The sequence below is a fragment of the Vigna unguiculata genome, chromosome 4 (assembly GCF_004118075.2).
Source record: "Vigna unguiculata cultivar IT97K-499-35 chromosome 4, ASM411807v1, whole genome shotgun sequence".
Lineage (NCBI taxonomy): Eukaryota > Viridiplantae > Streptophyta > Magnoliopsida > Fabales > Fabaceae > Vigna > Vigna unguiculata.
Window position 1 is genome coordinate 40,772,521 of NC_040282.1, and position 22,243 is coordinate 40,794,763.

At 27.0% G+C, this 22,243-nt stretch overlaps 2 protein-coding genes across 4 annotated transcripts; both read right to left on the reverse strand.

Annotated features, from left to right (window-relative positions):
* Positions 1–4,877: 4,877 nt before the first annotated feature.
* Positions 4,878–8,645, reverse strand: LOC114182600. Of its 2 annotated transcripts, none has more exons than XM_028069494.1 (4): positions 8,475–8,645; positions 7,709–7,802; positions 7,506–7,588; positions 4,878–5,297 (listed from the first exon to the last, which is right to left on the reverse strand). In XM_028069494.1, the coding sequence occupies exons 1-4, from the start codon at positions 8,625–8,627 to the stop codon at positions 5,274–5,276; spliced, it is 354 nt and encodes a 117-aa protein (XP_027925295.1). In that variant the 5' UTR covers positions 8,628–8,645; the 3' UTR covers positions 4,878–5,273. The 2 variants fall into 2 exon arrangements, with proteins under 2 accessions (XP_027925295.1, XP_027925296.1); XM_028069495.1 differs by lacking the exon at positions 4,878–5,297 and adding an exon at positions 6,885–7,412.
* A 6,802-nt stretch (positions 8,646–15,447) lies between these two features.
* On the reverse strand, positions 15,448–19,221 carry LOC114182602. Of its 2 annotated transcripts, none has more exons than XM_028069499.1 (4): positions 19,051–19,221; positions 18,279–18,372; positions 18,076–18,158; positions 15,448–15,867 (listed from the first exon to the last, which is right to left on the reverse strand). In XM_028069499.1, exons 1-4 carry the CDS (start codon positions 19,201–19,203, stop codon positions 15,844–15,846), a joined length of 354 nt encoding a protein of 117 aa, XP_027925300.1. In that variant the 5' UTR covers positions 19,204–19,221; the 3' UTR covers positions 15,448–15,843. The 2 variants fall into 2 exon arrangements, with proteins under 2 accessions (XP_027925300.1, XP_027925301.1); XM_028069500.1 differs by lacking the exon at positions 15,448–15,867 and adding an exon at positions 17,455–17,982.
* Positions 19,222–22,243: the final 3,022 nt, after the last annotated feature.

A 22,243-nucleotide genomic window follows, 5' to 3' on the forward strand; every position in this document is an offset into this window, starting at 1 on the left:
TTCATGACAAACCAAATAATTAGAAGAAATGAAAATAGAAAGTATATATACATATATATATATATATATATATAGTTAATTAATTAATATTTTAATAATTTAAATACGAAGGGAGATGTGGCGGGGACGGGTATTATCGCGGGGATATATACATCCTCATCAGTGGCGGATCTTGACCAAAAGCGTCGGAGGGGCCAAAATAATATAATTTTGAGATCATTAGATTCAATCATTAGTATAATGCTTCAAAAAATGACTTCTTTAACTGAACATTTTTTATCATTAGTATAATGCTTCAAAATATGTGAAGAGGTAGAATCTATATTGTTTTATTCAATAATTTCATTTTCATCACTCTTAAACGATTAATTTATTCTTTCATTATTTATCAATATACCTTTTTTGTAAATAATACTAAAAAATAATTGATCATAATCTAATAAAAAATTGAGACATGTAATTATTAAAAGAAAAATATATTCATTATTATTAATACATAATACACTATTTTTTTTCTATATTCATAAAAAACTATACAAAAAGCTCATGAAATAAAAAAATAATGTTTTCATTATCAAGTAAGACAAGAGACGGGAAATGAAGAGGATAAATGAGAAATATAACGAGTTTATGTCTAACTTTTTTTCTTTCAAAATAAAAAAAAAAGACATATGAGAGTGAGAAATTATTACAATATGTGAAAAATTAAAAAGACAATAAAAAGGAAAATAAAAATTATGTTAATAAATATTTGGTTTAATTACTCTTTTGATTCATGTTTTGGTTTAAAAATGTTAAGTTGGTCCTCCAATTTTTTTAGTCTCAATTTGATCCCGATTTTTGAAAAAACTGATGTAATTCGATCTTTTATGATAAATTTCGTTAAATTCTTCGAAACAAATCAATGATCTTTTCATTAAAATTGAGACTCTTAATATGAATAATTTGCTTTGTTGGTGTAATTAACTTAATTCTAGTGTCAATTTTTAAATAAAAACAGGGACCAAAAGAAAAATTAAACCTAAATATTTTTATTTTTTATTATATTTAAATTTATATTTTATTTTATATTTACATTAAATGTTATGTTTAAATAAAAGAAATACAAAAAAATTTAATTTTTATTAATTTCTAATATATATTACCTACAATTTAAAAAATTTAAAAAATTTTAAATATATTTTTATATTATATATATATATATATATATATATATTATTAACATAATTTTAACGTATGATTATTTTTTTTAAATTCTTAGACATAACATTAATGATAATAAAGACTTTGATCAACCATAAACAAAGTTGAGAGACATATGCCTTGTTCTTTGTCAAAAAGTAAACAATATTATTAAAAACTTTTAATTAAGTCATAGAAGAATGTTAAATTTATATCCTTACAAAGTGAGATTTAATTTAGAACACAAGGAATTTGTTAAATTCATGCCAATGGAAAAGAGTTATAGTTACATTTAATCAAATATACTAATTATTGAACATAAACATTAATAATTGCATTTAATCAAATTTACTCAAGAATTCTTAATTCTAAAGTAAATTTTAGTTTGTGATTTTGTTAATTTTTCTCTAATTATCTTAATTAGTCTGAGCCAATTTTTAAAGTGCATATCACCTTTTCAATTAGTGTTTTTAGGTGCTATTATATGTGATAATACAATTCACTTGAGAGTCTAACTTGAATTATTTTGTGTGTAGTGAGATTATGTGCAGTGAGCAATTCGAACCAGTTGCACTTGGCTGGGACTAAGCTGTTGTCAACGTGATTTGAAGAAGCTTTGAACTTGATAAAGTCTCTTAATATTAATGTTCAATAATTTGTATATTTGATTGAATGCAGTTATAATTTTATTTTTCATTGGTATGAATTTAATAATGTTCCTTGTGTTTTAAATTAATTCTCATATATTTTGTAATTTCAATCATTATGTACTAGGATTGGTTTTCATAGATATAAATTTAGCATAATTCCATGAATTAATTAAAAGTTTTTAATAATATATTTTTACTTTTTGACAAAGAACAAGAGATATGTCTTCCATGTTGCATGAGATATCTTTATTATTGATGATCAGAGTCTTTATTAGCATTCTTTCTATGTCTACCAATTTATAAAAAAAATACATAAGTTGAAATTATTTATAATTTAAAATGATAATATATATACATATTCAATTTGAATATTAAGAGAGTCACATATGAAATATGAGAAACAATATAGTTCATAGTTTTTTTTTTCTTTTATTTTGATACAAATTATAGTAACACATTCTAGAATAATTTTTTTAATTAATAAATTACAAAATTTAATGATGTTCATTTGTTAAATCAACAATTCATCCATTCTATATGAACATTAAATCGATTTAAATAAATAATTTCACTTTTGTTTTCATAATGTGTTTCTTATTACATGATCTATTAAAGGATTCGATCACCGGACAATTGCACAAACTTGATCAGCAGGATTGTATTACGAAAATCTATCACTACAACAAAAGCAACATCAATAAAGTTCGCTATACATGATTTATGACCATAAAATATTTTCTCCACAACCATCTAATTATAAACCTAATAAACTACTAGAGAATTTGATGTAAAATTTCCATTTAAATTTATGAATATAATAGTACTTTGATATGATATTGAAAAGATGATATATTTTATTTTACGTGAGAGTATGATATAAATCATATCATCTCAATTGCAACAGAAAAAGTTGGTTGGAAATATATGACTGATATAGCCGCCTAATAGTGGTTACAAATTAGTATATATTAACATTTATTTATATAGCAACCAAATTAGCAATAAAAAATTTGTTATGGCCGGAGAATATGAGTTTTAGAGTCCTCCATGTATAATTCAAGTGATATGAATGATATTACAACTCCTATTTTTTTTACTCTTATTACTTTCTCCCTTACGTGATTTTCTTATTTGACAATAAATTTCATGATGAATAACATTCAGAAATATATTGGTAGGTACAGTTGTAATCTCATTAATGTTTTAATGATATATGTTTGTTGGAGTTTTATTTCATTAATTAAATATTTAAAATTAATTTAATTAATTGAATACGTGACAAAGATAATAAAAGCGAAGAAAGTTTATAGTAATTTATATTAGTAAGAATGTTAGGAAGATTAAAAAGGATGTATAACCAAAGAAATTGTACATATAAACAATATAAACAATGATGTATATTTTTGTATTTTTTATTTGCTCACTCAATTAAATTTTTTGATATCGCTTAAGAATTATATTTAGTCTTATTATAATAAAATTTTTAATTTATTGATTCTGTTAATATAAATAATTATATTCAATCAAGCTAATTAAAATATTACAAATTAATTACAACATTAATAAACTATTTATTTTATTAATTTTTTGAATTATTTTATTAATATAAATTACTTAAAATTTTGAAAGGTTAAATATAAAATTATGAAAATAAAGTGTTGAAGTCGTGCTGACCATGCGACTTCAACAAAATAGAAATAAATAAATAAATAAATATATATATATATATATATATTAGACCATTTTATTTAAAAATAAAATTTAACTCAATTATGATAGTTAAAAATATACATGACATATCACTATCACTTAAAATCTTACTATAACATTTGTAGTCATAATTGACATAATAAATGTGTAAGTTATTATAAAAGTGTCACAATGTCATTTATTATGACAGACAAATTACAATTGTCACATTGTGTTTTGCAGTTATTACAAAAACATTATTATGTCACTTATCATGATAGATGCACTAACACAAAATAAACATATGTTTAATGTAGAAGAATCAGATATTAAAAATGACCGGTGGCAAACTTGTAAACAAGTGATCAAATTTTTATGTCTGGCGTCCTAGAGTTAGACGTAAATATCGCAGTTTACATCTGATTGCATAAGGTTACACGTAAATTTATGTTTGACGCCCTATGGTCAGACATAAATTTACATCTGACTGGGTAAAGTCACACATAAATTTACGTCTGACAATAGGGCATCAGACGTAAACGCTAAAATTTATATTTCAGATCTTCTTCTCCTGTGGCTTCGACTGCGTTAAAGGGTTAATTTTTTATGGTTTTCGTGGTGCGCATAGGTGATGACATTATCAAGCAATTTCAAAGGTTTGTTTTTTCTTTGATTCCATTTTTTGTGTACCTCCATTTACGTGGTTCTCCCTTTTTTTTTCCAAAACGTTGAAACCCTCCCATTTTGTGCATAGGCGGTGAAGGACACTCCCGAAACGTTGGCTCTATATATATATATAGAGAGAGAGGGGGGAGAAAGAAAAAGATAGATATTATTAATATGGAAAGTTATTCAATGCTTAATAACAACTTAAGAAAGCTATGGACATTATTTCTATTTAGCAATTCATGTTTAAAAAAATTTGATTTTGATACGATATGTCCATATGTGTTATTGATCTTTAAAGTTTAAGAAAAAGTTCCATTAAATTGTTCCAATAGTCATTGTCTCATTAATTATCAACATAAGTGTTAGACGATTCATCATCAAATAGCTGAAAGTAATCATGTTTCGATAAAGACATTTTTTTTAATTGTACGAAAATGTTATATAAATAATGTTATCAACATGCAACACATCAAAATTTAATATATTGTTAAGATATGTAAAATATTCTATTAGCAAATATTAAATATTGTATTAACTATAATTTAAGCATTATTACCTTTGTGAGAAAATATGTGCACTCATTCTTTTAATAGATGGGGAATTATAGCACTCTTTTATATATATATATATATATATATATATATATATATATATATGGTACCTCGTTCTTTAAAATAATACATCAGAATTATTCTTTACATCATTTTTATATGGTATCAATAGCCAAACACCAAAATCCTTTACAATATAGGAACCGGTACTTATTTATTTGAATATTTCTGATGACTCCTTCCGGTAAAGATCATTCGAAGAAACATGATTTTAGGACTTCCGCTGCTACCTATATGCACGAAGCGCTCACCCCTGAACGGCTTGACGGCACCAACTATGTTGAGTGGTCATTGAACGCACAGAACAAGATCAGAGGCAGAAAATGTTGGGGTTTCATCTCTGGAACAAAGGTTGAACTAGAAAATAGGAAATCTGATGAATATGAAGTATGGGAAGATGAAAATTGTCTAGTCAAGTCTTGACTTTTGGACTCCATGACGAAAGAAATCAAATCCCTCTTTATTCGCTTAGTCAGGGCAAAAGATATTTGGGACACTGTGCAACAAACATACTCAGTCAACTAGGATGCGTCCTGATCATATCAATTATATCATGAGGTAATATCTATTCAGCAAAATGGAGGATCTGTTATTACATATTTTGGTAAATTGCAAAGATTATGGCTGGAGTATGATACTATCACGAATTGTACCATGGAATGTCCTAAAGATGTTGAAAAGTATAACAACATGATTAATTATGAACGAGTTTATGTCTTTTTGGCTGGCCTAGATACACATTTGGATGCAGTTCATGATCGTATCCTTGCTACTACTCCCCTTCCAAATGTTCAATAAGTTTATGCAATTGTTTGTGCCGAGGCAAACCGCCAAGAGGCTATGCTTGATAGTGAGTCTACTATGAGGACTACCTTTGTTGTTAAGAAGTTTCCTAAGAAAGGAATACGCAAGTGTACGCATTGCAATGGGGATAACCATGTCATGGAAACATGTTTTAAACTCCATGGCTATCCGGATTAACATCCAAAAGGCAAAACTACTCCTAATACCAAGGTAAAAGCTACTCCCAAGAGTCATAGTTCTACTGCTGCCGGATTTGTGACCAAGTCAGGTATATCTAACTCTGCTCTTGATCTTTCTATTGTTATTAAGGGTAGTGATTGGATAATTGATTCATGTGCTACCGATCATATGACTTGTGATCCACATAAATTTATTAATTTTTTCCCTAATTGTTCTAAAACTGCTATTATTAATGCCAATGAGGTCTCGTCTCCTATTGAAGGTGTAGGTACTATATCCCTCTCACCCTCCTTATCAACTTCTAATGTTTAATTTTTTCCTATATTGAACTGTAATTTTCTCTCTACCAGCAAGTTAACCAAATCACATTCTTGTGTTGCATTATTTTAGCTATTATTAATGCCAATGAGGTCTCATCTCCTATTGAAGGTTTAGGTACTATATCCCTCTCACCCTCCTTATCAACTTCTAATGTTTTATTTGTTCCTACATTGAACTGTAATTTTCTCTCTGACAACAAGTTAACCAAATCACATTCTTGTGTTGCCTTATTTTACCCAACCCATTGTTATTCCAAAACCTCTATTCCAAGGAGAAGATTGATAGCGGTAAAGAGAGAGAAGGACTGTATTATCTTGAAAATGTCTCACAACAAACCCATACAAGAACGTTGGCTTGTCTTGCGAATGAACACATACAAGATAAGAAAAAGAAAGAAAATTTGGTTATGGCATAGAAGATTGGGGCATCCCTCTTTTGGTTATCTAAAAAATTTATTTCCATCACTATTTCATAAATGTAATATTTCTGATTTTATTTGTGAAACTTGTGTAATGACATAAAGTCATCGTGTTGTGATTCCTTTAAGCAATAAAAAAACAGATTTTTCTTTTTCATTAATTCACCCAAGTGTTTGGGGCTCTGCCCCACAATCTACACATAATGAAAAAAATGGTTTATCAGTTGTTGATGATTGTACTCGAGTAACTTAGGTGTATTTGCTTAAACATAAAAATGATGTATGTAATGTGTTTCGTTCCTTTCATCATATGATAGTTACTCAATTTAACACACATATTAAGGTTATTCAATCAGACAATGAAGGAGAATATCTTAAGACTGAGTTAATCGAGTTCATGAACTCCAAAGGCATCTTACATCAAACTACATGTCCTTATTCACCACAACAAAATGGGGTGGCTGAGAGAAAAATTATACATATATTAGAGGTGACAAGATCATTTTTGATAGATGGTAATGTCCCATCTCATTTATGGGGTGAGGCTGTGACATCTGCAGTTTATTTGATTAATCGAACACCTTCTAATGTGCTTAACTTTCGAAGGCCTTTAGATGTGTTGTCTGATCATTGTATCCTTCCTTCCATGGTCTCTTTACCGCCTCATATTTTTGGATGTGTTATATATGTTCACTTACACCCACATCAACGTACAAAACTTGAAGAACTAGCTTTAAAATGTGTTTTTGTTGGGTATGGATCAACTCAACATATTTACCGCCTCATATTTTTGGATGTGTTATATATGTTCACTTACACCCACATCAACGTACAAACCTTGAAGAACTAGCTTTAAAATGTGTTTTTGTTGGGTATGGATCAACTCACCTATAAAAACATGATATGGATGCTTGGTTATGGAACAAAAAGCATAGCATTGACCACTGAAAGTAACTACATATTGTTGAAGAAATGTTTTACCTGTATCCCTGTTAAGTTGCTCTCCAAAAGCAATAACAGGAAGAGCTGAAGCGAAGAATATGTAGAAAGTTGGAGCCAGTATCCTAACATATTACTCAGAGAATCACAAATCAAAATTAAGCACAGATAAAAGTGAAAAGTAAAAAGGGGGAAAAAAGTCTCATCAATATGAAACTAAAGGGTACTTAATAAACAAGAATTACTTAATCCCAGAAAATAATGCACTGGTCCAATCATGTTTGTAGCAAGCAGCCCTTCCTTTGATATCACTAATGACTCCTCCAAAAGGTACCATTTCTGATGCAAAAAAAATTAGATCATCAAATCACAAACTTCCAAAACTTATAATATATCTTGAGATGAAAATAGATGAAAGTTTGGAGATTCATTTTTCTTAAGCACTATGAAATAAAGGACTTCCATAATTTTGTTGGTTGAGCATCTGTATCAAACAACTTAGATGCATAAAAAAACCCAGTTAAAGATTTCAATTAATGCCTACACCAGCCACATAAACCATGATTTAAATAATTGAATTCAGTGTTAGAACATATATATATATATATATATATATATATATATATAAAATCAAACTGAGGTTAAATCGATAGACATCATTGTTATTCCTGACATTGAACACCATATATCACAATCTTCTCTTAAATTCTTTGCAAACACTTTTTAATTTAAATGATGGGTTGGTAAGGATTGTGGATTCATCACAATCCTTAATATTGCAGAAAATTGTGAATCAAGACATTTGGTGTGGTAATGATATCTAAATAATGGATTGTGATGGACTTCCAACCAATGCTTTTCCACAAAACTTGAATCTTTGATCACATATGTTTACAAAAAACAATGTTATCTATGAATCATGCAACCATGATGAGATTCATTTCATAAATAAAAGTGCACAATATATATATTTGATCTGCAGAAGGGAAAAACAGAAAGAAAAATACTGACTTGAATTACGAGCCTAGGTGAATCCCTAGGTCTCGTTGTGGGAGGAACAGGTGGAAGAAAAAGTATTCCCTCCGGAGGATCCAGAGGAGTGTTATTGTTGGATGTTTCTCTCTGTCTCAGGGTTGAGAAGGAATGAAAAGAGGGTGGCTTCATGTATGCATGCAGAAATAAGGACGTGATGGAAAAACAGACAAGCGTGTTTTGTGTGGTGTACATCCATTTGTAACATCCTTAGAGACCAATACCTACGACAATCTGTGATTGTCAATACATATACAAAGTATACACTCTTTTTTTAAATGTCTCACGTTTAACACATATCAGAAAAGTTGACTTAATCATCATCGCTCGTGTTCTCTTTTATTTCGTCTTTTCTAATGGTTTTAGATGAATAAACACCTAATTCATTACTATATTTTAATCTCATTTACGTTTGATAAAAAATAATGGAATCCACTCATTAAGTCTTGCTCGTGTACTACAAATAACAATAATTTTAAATCATTAAGATTAATAAAAATAGTTTAATGGGTTCATTTTAATTAATAATATTATAAATTTAAACTTTATTTAAGAGATACTCATCGAATAAAATAGTTTAAGTAGGGATTATATTTAATGACATAACTAATAATTCAATAAGTTATTTTAACCAATATATAATGACATAACCTTCATCGGAGACGAGTGGATGTCTCCTTATAAATTAATGGTATGAAAAAACAATGCATTTGAAAATAATTTTATGTTAATTATATTTAGGAAGAAAAATATTTCTAGTTGTTTCCAATATATAAAGGTGGGAGGTAGGGATGGCAACGGGACGAAGTGAGGATGGGTTTCGCTATTCCATATTTATATTCGTAGAAAAAATTCATCAACATCCACATACCCAAATCCAACGGGTATTGAACTTTTCTCTCATCTCCATCTCCACCAGGTAACGTATATAATCTTGTACCCATACTCGTACCCGTTTTCTTATATTTCAATATTAATTTTAATTAATTTTTATAAAACAATAAAAAATTATGTAAATGAAACATAATATTATCAAATATTCAATATTAGGAGAATGATTGTTTGTTCGATATCAAATACTTTAAAATAAATTATAATTGTTTACATTTTAGATTATAATACCAAATAAAATTTGATGAGAACTAAAATATTTACTAAATTTACAAACATTAATGAAACCTAGTTGATAAAATTTAAAAATATTTTAAAAAAATATAAAAGGAAACGAATATTCAAATTAAAATACATTTTAAATGTTTGTTTACTTCAATTTTTTAAATTCTAATAAATCTCTTTTGTATACACTAATAAAAGTTATAATACGTCACTTGATCAAAATGATGCAAAGAACAAATAATAAACATAATAATAAATTTTTGACATAGATCCTGTATCTTTTGAACTCCAATATATGTTGGATGGTGATAAAAAAATATTCATGGCAATTACATTAAATTTTTATTGTAGTAAATAAAAGTTCTTTATTTATAGTGAAAAAATTACAGTATGATTGATAATAAGTTAGAAAATAAAAAATAATTAGATAAAATATATCGAAATAGTATTCTACATGATGAAAATAAACAGCAAATAAAAATATAAAAAAATTAACAAATGTGTGTCTTAAAAACAATTTGAGAGACTATTGAAAGAAATCGCATAAAGAAAAACAAATGTATAATTAAGGATATGATAAGATGAAAAATACCTTAGAAATTTAAGAAATGTTTTCAAATATTAACATATATACTCAATGGTTGAGAAATAACGAAAATTGTTTTAGCGAAACAAAAGAGTTCTTCAAATGAAACAAAAATGAATAATAGTAAGTAAATAATTTTTTTATTACTAGTAAATGAAAGGTTTATGCTATTAAACAATTAAATTGAGAGTATTAAACATTCTCATGTTAAAGGAAAATATATAATGAATAAAAATATTAAAAAATAATAGAAATAATCAAATGTGAGACATAATTTTTTTTAATTGACATGCATCATTTTAACATAATTACATAAAGGTTATGATAAGATGAAAAATATATTGGAGATGCAAATGGATTTCATGACAAACCAAATAATTAGAAGAAATGAAAATAGAAAGTATATATACATATATATATATATATATATAGTTAATTAATTAATATTTTAATAATTTAAATACGAAGGGAGATGTGGCGGGGACGGGTATTATCGCGGGGATATATACATCCTCATCAGTGGCGGATCTTGACCAAAAGCGTCGGAGGGGCCAAAATAATATAATTTTGAGATCATTAGATTCAATCATTAGTATAATGCTTCAAAAAATGACTTCTTTAACTGAACATTTTTTATCATTAGTATAATGCTTCAAAATATGTGAAGAGGTAGAATCTATATTGTTTTATTCAATAATTTCATTTTCATCACTCTTAAACGATTAATTTATTCTTTCATTATTTATCAATATACCTTTTTTGTAAATAATACTAAAAAATAATTGATCATAATCTAATAAAAAATTGAGACATGTAATTATTAAAAGAAAAATATATTCATTATTATTAATACATAATACACTATTTTTTTTCTATATTCATAAAAAACTATACAAAAAGCTCATGAAATAAAAAAATAATGTTTTCATTATCAAGTAAGACAAGAGACGGGAAATGAAGAGGATAAATGAGAAATATAACGAGTTTATGTCTAACTTTTTTTCTTTCAAAATAAAAAAAAAAGACATATGAGAGTGAGAAATTATTACAATATGTGAAAAATTAAAAAGACAATAAAAAGGAAAATAAAAATTATGTTAATAAATATTTGGTTTAATTACTCTTTTGATTCATGTTTTGGTTTAAAAATGTTAAGTTGGTCCTCCAATTTTTTTAGTCTCAATTTGATCCCGATTTTTGAAAAAACTGATGTAATTCGATCTTTTATGATAAATTTCGTTAAATTCTTCGAAACAAATCAATGATCTTTTCATTAAAATTGAGACTCTTAATATGAATAATTTGCTTTGTTGGTGTAATTAACTTAATTCTAGTGTCAATTTTTAAATAAAAACAGGGACCAAAAGAAAAATTAAACCTAAATATTTTTATTTTTTATTATATTTAAATTTATATTTTATTTTATATTTACATTAAATGTTATGTTTAAATAAAAGAAATACAAAAAAATTTAATTTTTATTAATTTCTAATATATATTACCTACAATTTAAAAAATTTAAAAAATTTTAAATATATTTTTATATTATATATATATATATATATATATATTATTAACATAATTTTAACGTATGATTATTTTTTTTAAATTCTTAGACATAACATTAATGATAATAAAGACTTTGATCAACCATAAACAAAGTTGAGAGACATATGCCTTGTTCTTTGTCAAAAAGTAAACAATATTATTAAAAACTTTTAATTAAGTCATAGAAGAATGTTAAATTTATATCCTTACAAAGTGAGATTTAATTTAGAACACAAGGAATTTGTTAAATTCATGCCAATGGAAAAGAGTTATAGTTACATTTAATCAAATATACTAATTATTGAACATAAACATTAATAATTGCATTTAATCAAATTTACTCAAGAATTCTTAATTCTAAAGTAAATTTTAGTTTGTGATTTTGTTAATTTTTCTCTAATTATCTTAATTAGTCTGAGCCAATTTTTAAAGTGCATATCACCTTTTCAATTAGTGTTTTTAGGTGCTATTATATGTGATAATACAATTCACTTGAGAGTCTAACTTGAATTATTTTGTGTGTAGTGAGATTATGTGCAGTGAGCAATTCGAACCAGTTGCACTTGGCTGGGACTAAGCTGTTGTCAACGTGATTTGAAGAAGCTTTGAACTTGATAAAGTCTCTTAATATTAATGTTCAATAATTTGTATATTTGATTGAATGCAGTTATAATTTTATTTTTCATTGGTATGAATTTAATAATGTTCCTTGTGTTTTAAATTAATTCTCATATATTTTGTAATTTCAATCATTATGTACTAGGATTGGTTTTCATAGATATAAATTTAGCATAATTCCATGAATTAATTAAAAGTTTTTAATAATATATTTTTACTTTTTGACAAAGAACAAGAGATATGTCTTCCATGTTGCATGAGATATCTTTATTATTGATGATCAGAGTCTTTATTAGCATTCTTTCTATGTCTACCAATTTATAAAAAAAATACATAAGTTGAAATTATTTATAATTTAAAATGATAATATATATACATATTCAATTTGAATATTAAGAGAGTCACATATGAAATATGAGAAACAATATAGTTCATAGTTTTTTTTTTCTTTTATTTTGATACAAATTATAGTAACACATTCTAGAATAATTTTTTTAATTAATAAATTACAAAATTTAATGATGTTCATTTGTTAAATCAACAATTCATCCATTCTATATGAACATTAAATCGATTTAAATAAATAATTTCACTTTTGTTTTCATAATGTGTTTCTTATTACATGATCTATTAAAGGATTCGATCACCGGACAATTGCACAAACTTGATCAGCAGGATTGTATTACGAAAATCTATCACTACAACAAAAGCAACATCAATAAAGTTCGCTATACATGATTTATGACCATAAAATATTTTCTCCACAACCATCTAATTATAAACCTAATAAACTACTAGAGAATTTGATGTAAAATTTCCATTTAAATTTATGAATATAATAGTACTTTGATATGATATTGAAAAGATGATATATTTTATTTTACGTGAGAGTATGATATAAATCATATCATCTCAATTGCAACAGAAAAAGTTGGTTGGAAATATATGACTGATATAGCCGCCTAATAGTGGTTACAAATTAGTATATATTAACATTTATTTATATAGCAACCAAATTAGCAATAAAAAATTTGTTATGGCCGGAGAATATGAGTTTTAGAGTCCTCCATGTATAATTCAAGTGATATGAATGATATTACAACTCCTATTTTTTTTACTCTTATTACTTTCTCCCTTACGTGATTTTCTTATTTGACAATAAATTTCATGATGAATAACATTCAGAAATATATTGGTAGGTACAGTTGTAATCTCATTAATGTTTTAATGATATATGTTTGTTGGAGTTTTATTTCATTAATTAAATATTTAAAATTAATTTAATTAATTGAATACGTGACAAAGATAATAAAAGCGAAGAAAGTTTATAGTAATTTATATTAGTAAGAATGTTAGGAAGATTAAAAAGGATGTATAACCAAAGAAATTGTACATATAAACAATATAAACAATGATGTATATTTTTGTATTTTTTATTTGCTCACTCAATTAAATTTTTTGATATCGCTTAAGAATTATATTTAGTCTTATTATAATAAAATTTTTAATTTATTGATTCTGTTAATATAAATAATTATATTCAATCAAGCTAATTAAAATATTACAAATTAATTACAACATTAATAAACTATTTATTTTATTAATTTTTTGAATTATTTTATTAATATAAATTACTTAAAATTTTGAAAGGTTAAATATAAAATTATGAAAATAAAGTGTTGAAGTCGTGCTGACCATGCGACTTCAACAAAATAGAAATAAATAAATAAATAAATATATATATATATATATATATATATATATATATATATTAGACCATTTTATTTAAAAATAAAATTTAACTCAATTATGATAGTTAAAAATATACATGACATATCACTATCACTTAAAATCTTACTATAACATTTGTAGTCATAATTGACATAATAAATGTGTAAGTTATTATAAAAGTGTCACAATGTCATTTATTATGACAGACAAATTACAATTGTCACATTGTGTTTTGCAGTTATTACAAAAACATTATTATGTCACTTATCATGATAGATGCACTAACACAAAATAAACATATGTTTAATGTAGAAGAATCAGATATTAAAAATGACCGGTGGCAAACTTGTAAACAAGTGATCAAATTTTTATGTCTGGCGTCCTAGAGTTAGACGTAAATATCGCAGTTTACATCTGATTGCATAAGGTTACACGTAAATTTATGTTTGACGCCCTATGGTCAGACATAAATTTACATCTGACTGGGTAAAGTCACACATAAATTTACGTCTGACAATAGGGCATCAGACGTAAACGCTAAAATTTATATTTCAGATCTTCTTCTCCTGTGGCTTCGACTGCGTTAAAGGGTTAATTTTTTATGGTTTTCGTGGTGCGCATAGGTGATGACATTATCAAGCAATTTCAAAGGTTTGTTTTTTCTTTGATTCCATTTTTTGTGTACCTCCATTTACGTGGTTCTCCCTTTTTTTTTCCAAAACGTTGAAACCCTCCCATTTTGTGCATAGGCGGTGAAGGACACTCCCGAAACGTTGGCTCTATATATATATATAGAGAGAGAGGGGGGAGAAAGAAAAAGATAGATATTATTAATATGGAAAGTTATTCAATGCTTAATAACAACTTAAGAAAGCTATGGACATTATTTCTATTTAGCAATTCATGTTTAAAAAAATTTGATTTTGATACGATATGTCCATATGTGTTATTGATCTTTAAAGTTTAAGAAAAAGTTCCATTAAATTGTTCCAATAGTCATTGTCTCATTAATTATCAACATAAGTGTTAGACGATTCATCATCAAATAGCTGAAAGTAATCATGTTTCGATAAAGACATTTTTTTTAATTGTACGAAAATGTTATATAAATAATGTTATCAACATGCAACACATCAAAATTTAATATATTGTTAAGATATGTAAAATATTCTATTAGCAAATATTAAATATTGTATTAACTATAATTTAAGCATTATTACCTTTGTGAGAAAATATGTGCACTCATTCTTTTAATAGATGGGGAATTATAGCACTCTTTTATATATATATATATATATATATATATATATATATATATATATGGTACCTCGTTCTTTAAAATAATACATCAGAATTATTCTTTACATCATTTTTATATGGTATCAATAGCCAAACACCAAAATCCTTTACAATATAGGAACCGGTACTTATTTATTTGAATATTTCTGATGACTCCTTCCGGTAAAGATCATTCGAAGAAACATGATTTTAGGACTTCCGCTGCTACCTATATGCACGAAGCGCTCACCCCTGAACGGCTTGACGGCACCAACTATGTTGAGTGGTCATTGAACGCACAGAACAAGATCAGAGGCAGAAAATGTTGGGGTTTCATCTCTGGAACAAAGGTTGAACTAGAAAATAGGAAATCTGATGAATATGAAGTATGGGAAGATGAAAATTGTCTAGTCAAGTCTTGACTTTTGGACTCCATGACGAAAGAAATCAAATCCCTCTTTATTCGCTTAGTCAGGGCAAAAGATATTTGGGACACTGTGCAACAAACATACTCAGTCAACTAGGATGCGTCCTGATCATATCAATTATATCATGAGGTAATATCTATTCAGCAAAATGGAGGATCTGTTATTACATATTTTGGTAAATTGCAAAGATTATGGCTGGAGTATGATACTATCACGAATTGTACCATGGAATGTCCTAAAGATGTTGAAAAGTATAACAACATGATTAATTATGAACGAGTTTATGTCTTTTTGGCTGGCCTAGATACACATTTGGATGCAGTTCATGATCGTATCCTTGCTACTACTCCCCTTCCAAATGTTCAATAAGTTTATGCAATTGTTTGTGCCGAGGCAAACCGCCAAGAGGCTATGCTTGATAGTGAGTCTACTATGAGGACTACCTTTGTTGTTAAGAAGTTTCCTAAGAAAGGAATACGCAAGTGTACGCATTGCAATGGGGATAACCATGTCATGGAAACATGTTTTAAACTCCATGGCTATCCGGATTAACATCCAAAAGGCAAAACTACTCCTAATACCAAGGTAAAAGCTACTCCCAAGAGTCATAGTTCTACTGCTGCCGGATTTGTGACCAAGTCAGGTATATCTAACTCTGCTCTTGATCTTTCTATTGTTATTAAGGGTAGTGATTGGATAATTGATTCATGTGCTACCGATCATATGACTTGTGATCCACATAAATTTATTAATTTTTTCCCTAATTGTTCTAAAACTGCTATTATTAATGCCAATGAGGTCTCGTCTCCTATTGAAGGTGTAGGTACTATATCCCTCTCACCCTCCTTATCAACTTCTAATGTTTAATTTTTTCCTATATTGAACTGTAATTTTCTCTCTACCAGCAAGTTAACCAAATCACATTCTTGTGTTGCATTATTTTAGCTATTATTAATGCCAATGAGGTCTCATCTCCTATTGAAGGTTTAGGTACTATATCCCTCTCACCCTCCTTATCAACTTCTAATGTTTTATTTGTTCCTACATTGAACTGTAATTTTCTCTCTGACAACAAGTTAACCAAATCACATTCTTGTGTTGCCTTATTTTACCCAACCCATTGTTATTCCAAAACCTCTATTCCAAGGAGAAGATTGATAGCGGTAAAGAGAGAGAAGGACTGTATTATCTTGAAAATGTCTCACAACAAACCCATACAAGAACGTTGGCTTGTCTTGCGAATGAACACATACAAGATAAGAAAAAGAAAGAAAATTTGGTTATGGCATAGAAGATTGGGGCATCCCTCTTTTGGTTATCTAAAAAATTTATTTCCATCACTATTTCATAAATGTAATATTTCTGATTTTATTTGTGAAACTTGTGTAATGACATAAAGTCATCGTGTTGTGATTCCTTTAAGCAATAAAAAAACAGATTTTTCTTTTTCATTAATTCACCCAAGTGTTTGGGGCTCTGCCCCACAATCTACACATAATGAAAAAAATGGTTTATCAGTTGTTGATGATTGTACTCGAGTAACTTAGGTGTATTTGCTTAAACATAAAAATGATGTATGTAATGTGTTTCGTTCCTTTCATCATATGATAGTTACTCAATTTAACACACATATTAAGGTTATTCAATCAGACAATGAAGGAGAATATCTTAAGACTGAGTTAATCGAGTTCATGAACTCCAAAGGCATCTTACATCAAACTACATGTCCTTATTCACCACAACAAAATGGGGTGGCTGAGAGAAAAATTATACATATATTAGAGGTGACAAGATCATTTTTGATAGATGGTAATGTCCCATCTCATTTATGGGGTGAGGCTGTGACATCTGCAGTTTATTTGATTAATCGAACACCTTCTAATGTGCTTAACTTTCGAAGGCCTTTAGATGTGTTGTCTGATCATTGTATCCTTCCTTCCATGGTCTCTTTACCGCCTCATATTTTTGGATGTGTTATATATGTTCACTTACACCCACATCAACGTACAAAACTTGAAGAACTAGCTTTAAAATGTGTTTTTGTTGGGTATGGATCAACTCAACATATTTACCGCCTCATATTTTTGGATGTGTTATATATGTTCACTTACACCCACATCAACGTACAAACCTTGAAGAACTAGCTTTAAAATGTGTTTTTGTTGGGTATGGATCAACTCACCTATAAAAACATGATATGGATGCTTGGTTATGGAACAAAAAGCATAGCATTGACCACTGAAAGTAACTACATATTGTTGAAGAAATGTTTTACCTGTATCCCTGTTAAGTTGCTCTCCAAAAGCAATAACAGGAAGAGCTGAAGCGAAGAATATGTAGAAAGTTGGAGCCAGTATCCTAACATATTACTCAGAGAATCACAAATCAAAATTAAGCACAGATAAAAGTGAAAAGTAAAAAGGGGGAAAAAAGTCTCATCAATATGAAACTAAAGGGTACTTAATAAACAAGAATTACTTAATCCCAGAAAATAATGCACTGGTCCAATCATGTTTGTAGCAAGCAGCCCTTCCTTTGATATCACTAATGACTCCTCCAAAAGGTACCATTTCTGATGCAAAAAAAATTAGATCATCAAATCACAAACTTCCAAAACTTATAATATATCTTGAGATGAAAATAGATGAAAGTTTGGAGATTCATTTTTCTTAAGCACTATGAAATAAAGGACTTCCATAATTTTGTTGGTTGAGCATCTGTATCAAACAACTTAGATGCATAAAAAAACCCAGTTAAAGATTTCAATTAATGCCTACACCAGCCACATAAACCATGATTTAAATAATTGAATTCAGTGTTAGAACATATATATATATATATATATATATATATATATATATATATAAAATCAAACTGAGGTTAAATCGATAGACATCATTGTTATTCCTGACATTGAACACCATATATCACAATCTTCTCTTAAATTCTTTGCAAACACTTTTTAATTTAAATGATGGGTTGGTAAGGATTGTGGATTCATCACAATCCTTAATATTGCAGAAAATTGTGAATCAAGACATTTGGTGTGGTAATGATATCTAAATAATGGATTGTGATGGACTTCCAACCAATGCTTTTCCACAAAACTTGAATCTTTGATCACATATGTTTACAAAAAACAATGTTATCTATGAATCATGCAACCATGATGAGATTCATTTCATAAATAAAAGTGCACAATATATATATTTGATCTGCAGAAGGGAAAAACAGAAAGAAAAATACTGACTTGAATTACGAGCCTAGGTGAATCCCTAGGTCTCGTTGTGGGAGGAACAGGTGGAAGAAAAAGTATTCCCTCCGGAGGATCCAGAGGAGTGTTATTGTTGGATGTTTCTCTCTGTCTCAGGGTTGAGAAGGAATGAAAAGAGGGTGGCTTCATGTATGCATGCAGAAATAAGGACGTGATGGAAAAACAGACAAGCGTGTTTTGTGTGGTGTACATCCATTTGTAACATCCTTAGAGACCAATACCTACGACAATCTGTGATTGTCAATACATATACAAAGTATACACTCTTTTTTTAAATGTCTCACGTTTAACACATATCAGAAAAGTTGACTTAATCATCATCGCTCGTGTTCTCTTTTATTTCGTCTTTTCTAATGGTTTTAGATGAATAAACACCTAATTCATTACTATATTTTAATCTCATTTACGTTTGATAAAAAATAATGGAATCCACTCATTAAGTCTTGCTCGTGTACTACAAATAACAATAATTTTAAATCATTAAGATTAATAAAAATAGTTTAATGGGTTCATTTTAATTAATAATATTATAAATTTAAACTTTATTTAAGAGATACTCATCGAATAAAATAGTTTAAGTAGGGATTATATTTAATGACATAACTAATAATTCAATAAGTTATTTTAACCAATATATAATGACATAACCTTCATCGGAGACGAGTGGATGTCTCCTTATAAATTAATGGTATGAAAAAACAATGCATTTGAAAATAATTTTATGTTAATTATATTTAGGAAGAAAAATATTTCTAGTTGTTTCCAATATATAAAGGTGGGAGGTAGGGATGGCAACGGGACGAAGTGAGGATGGGTTTCGCTATTCCATATTTATATTCGTAGAAAAAATTCATCAACATCCACATACCCAAATCCAACGGGTATTGAACTTTTCTCTCATCTCCATCTCCACCAGGTAACGTATATAATCTTGTACCCATACTCGTACCCGTTTTCTTATATTTCAATATTAATTTTAATTAATTTTTATAAAACAATAAAAAATTATGTAAATGAAACATAATATTATCAAATATTCAATATTAGGAGAATGATTGTTTGTTCGATATCAAATACTTTAAAATAAATTATAATTGTTTACATTTTAGATTATAATACCAAATAAAATTTGATGAGAACTAAAATATTTACTAAATTTACAAACATTAATGAAACCTAGTTGATAAAATTTAAAAATATTTTAAAAAAATATAAAAGGAAACGAATATTCAAATTAAAATACATTTTAAATGTTTGTTTACTTCAATTTTTTAAATTCTAATAAATCTCTTTTGTATACACTAATAAAAGTTATAATACGTCACTTGATCAAAATGATGCAAAGAACAAATAATAAACATAATAATAAATTTTTGACATAGATCCTGTATCTTTTGAACTCCAATATATGTTGGATGGTGATAAAAAAATATTCATGGCAATTACATTAAATTTTTATTGTAGTAAATAAAAGTTCTTTATTTATAGTGAAAAAATTACAGTATGATTGATAATAAGTTAGAAAATAAAAAATAATTAGATAAAATATATCGAAATAGTATTCTACATGATGAAAATAAACAGCAAATAAAAATATAAAAAAATTAACAAATGTGTGTCTTAAAAACAATTTGAGAGACTATTGAAAGAAATCGCATAAAGAAAAACAAATGTATAATTAAGGATATGATAAGATGAAAAATACCTTAGAAATTTAAGAAATGTTTTCAAATATTAACATATATACTCAATGGTTGAGAAATAACGAAAATTGTTTTAGCGAAACAAAAGAGTTCTTCAAATGAAACAAAAATGAATAATAGTAAGTAAATAATTTTTTTATTACTAGTAAATGAAAGGTTTATGCTATTAAACAATTAAATTGAGAGTATTAAACATTCTCATGTTAAAGGAAAATATATAATGAATAAAAATATTAAAAAATAATAGAAATAATCAAATGTGAGACATAATTTTTTTTAATTGACATGCATCATTTTAACATAATTACATAAAGGTTATGATAAGATGAAAAATATATTGGAGATGCAAATGGATTTCATGACAAACCAAATAATTAGAAGAAATGAAAATAGAAAGTATATATACATATATATATATATATATATATAGTTAATTAATTAATATTTTAATAATTTAAATACGAAGGGAGATGTGGCGGGGACGGGTATTATCGCGGGGATATATACATCCTCATCAGTGGCGGATCTTGACCAAAAGCGTCGGAGGGGCCAAAATAATATAATTTTGAGATCATTAGATTCAATCATTAGTATAATGCTTCAAAAAATGACTTCTTTAACTGAACATTTTTTATCATTAGTATAATGCTTCAAAATATGTGAAGAGGTAGAATCTATATTGTTTTAATCAATAATTTCATTTTCATCACTCTTAAACGATTAATTTATTCTTTCATTATTTATCAATATACCTTTTTTGTAAATAATACTAAAAAATAATTGATCATAATTTAATAAAAAATTGAGACATGTAATTATTAAAAGAAAAATATATTAATTATTATTAATACATAATACACTATTTTTTTCTATATTCATAAAAAAACTATACAAAAAGCTTATGAAATAAAAAAATAATGTTTTCATTATCAAGTAAGACAAGAGACGGGAAAGGAAGAGGATAAATGAGAAATATAACGAGTTTATGTCTAACTTTTTTTCTTTAAAAACAAAAAGAAGACATATGAGAGTGAGAGATTATTACAATCTGTGAAAAATTAAAAAGAAAATAAAAAGGAAAATAAAAATTATGTTAATAAATATTTGGTTTAATTACTCTTTTGATTCATGTCTTGGTTTAAAAATGTTAAGTTGGTCCTCCAATTTTTTTAGTCTCAATTTGATCCCGATTTTTGAAAAAACTAATGTAATTCCTCAAGCCGTGTGTAACATATATTTTTTTACCGGTTAAAAAGTGAATTTTATTTCTTATTCAACTTTATAAAACTATCTTTATATTAATATATTAATATTTATCTATAATTAGCGTATCTTTTATAATATATACTTAAAAAAATTATTATAAAACTATTAAAAATATTCTTAATATTAAGAGGAAAAATAACCGTTAAAACATGTAATTGTGGAATAGTGATAAAAAAAAAGCAAACTTTTATAGCAGAAAC

What these genes read in the sequence shown, in the direction of transcription:
- LOC114182600 (XM_028069494.1), bottom strand. Translation starts at nt 8,627, where the DNA reads ATGAAGCCACCCTCTTTTCATTCCTTCTCAACCCTGAGACAGAGAGAA. An exon ending in CACCTAGGCTCGTAATTCAA is followed by an intron (nt 7,803 to 8,474) that starts GTCAGTATTTTT and finishes TTTTTGCATCAG; the next exon opens with AAATGGTACCTTTTGGAGGA. An exon ending in GCATTATTTTCTGGGATTAA is followed by an intron (nt 7,589 to 7,708) that starts GTAATTCTTGTT and finishes GTAATATGTTAG; the next exon opens with GATACTGGCTCCAACTTTCT.
- LOC114182602 (XM_028069499.1), bottom strand. Translation starts at nt 19,203, where the DNA reads ATGAAGCCACCCTCTTTTCATTCCTTCTCAACCCTGAGACAGAGAGAA. An exon ending in GCATTATTTTCTGGGATTAA is followed by an intron (nt 18,159 to 18,278) that starts GTAATTCTTGTT and finishes GTAATATGTTAG; the next exon opens with GATACTGGCTCCAACTTTCT. An exon ending in GCAACTTAACAGGGATACAG is followed by an intron (nt 15,868 to 18,075) that starts GTAAAACATTTC and finishes TTTGTTGCACAG; the next exon opens with TGTCCCAAATATCTTTTGCC.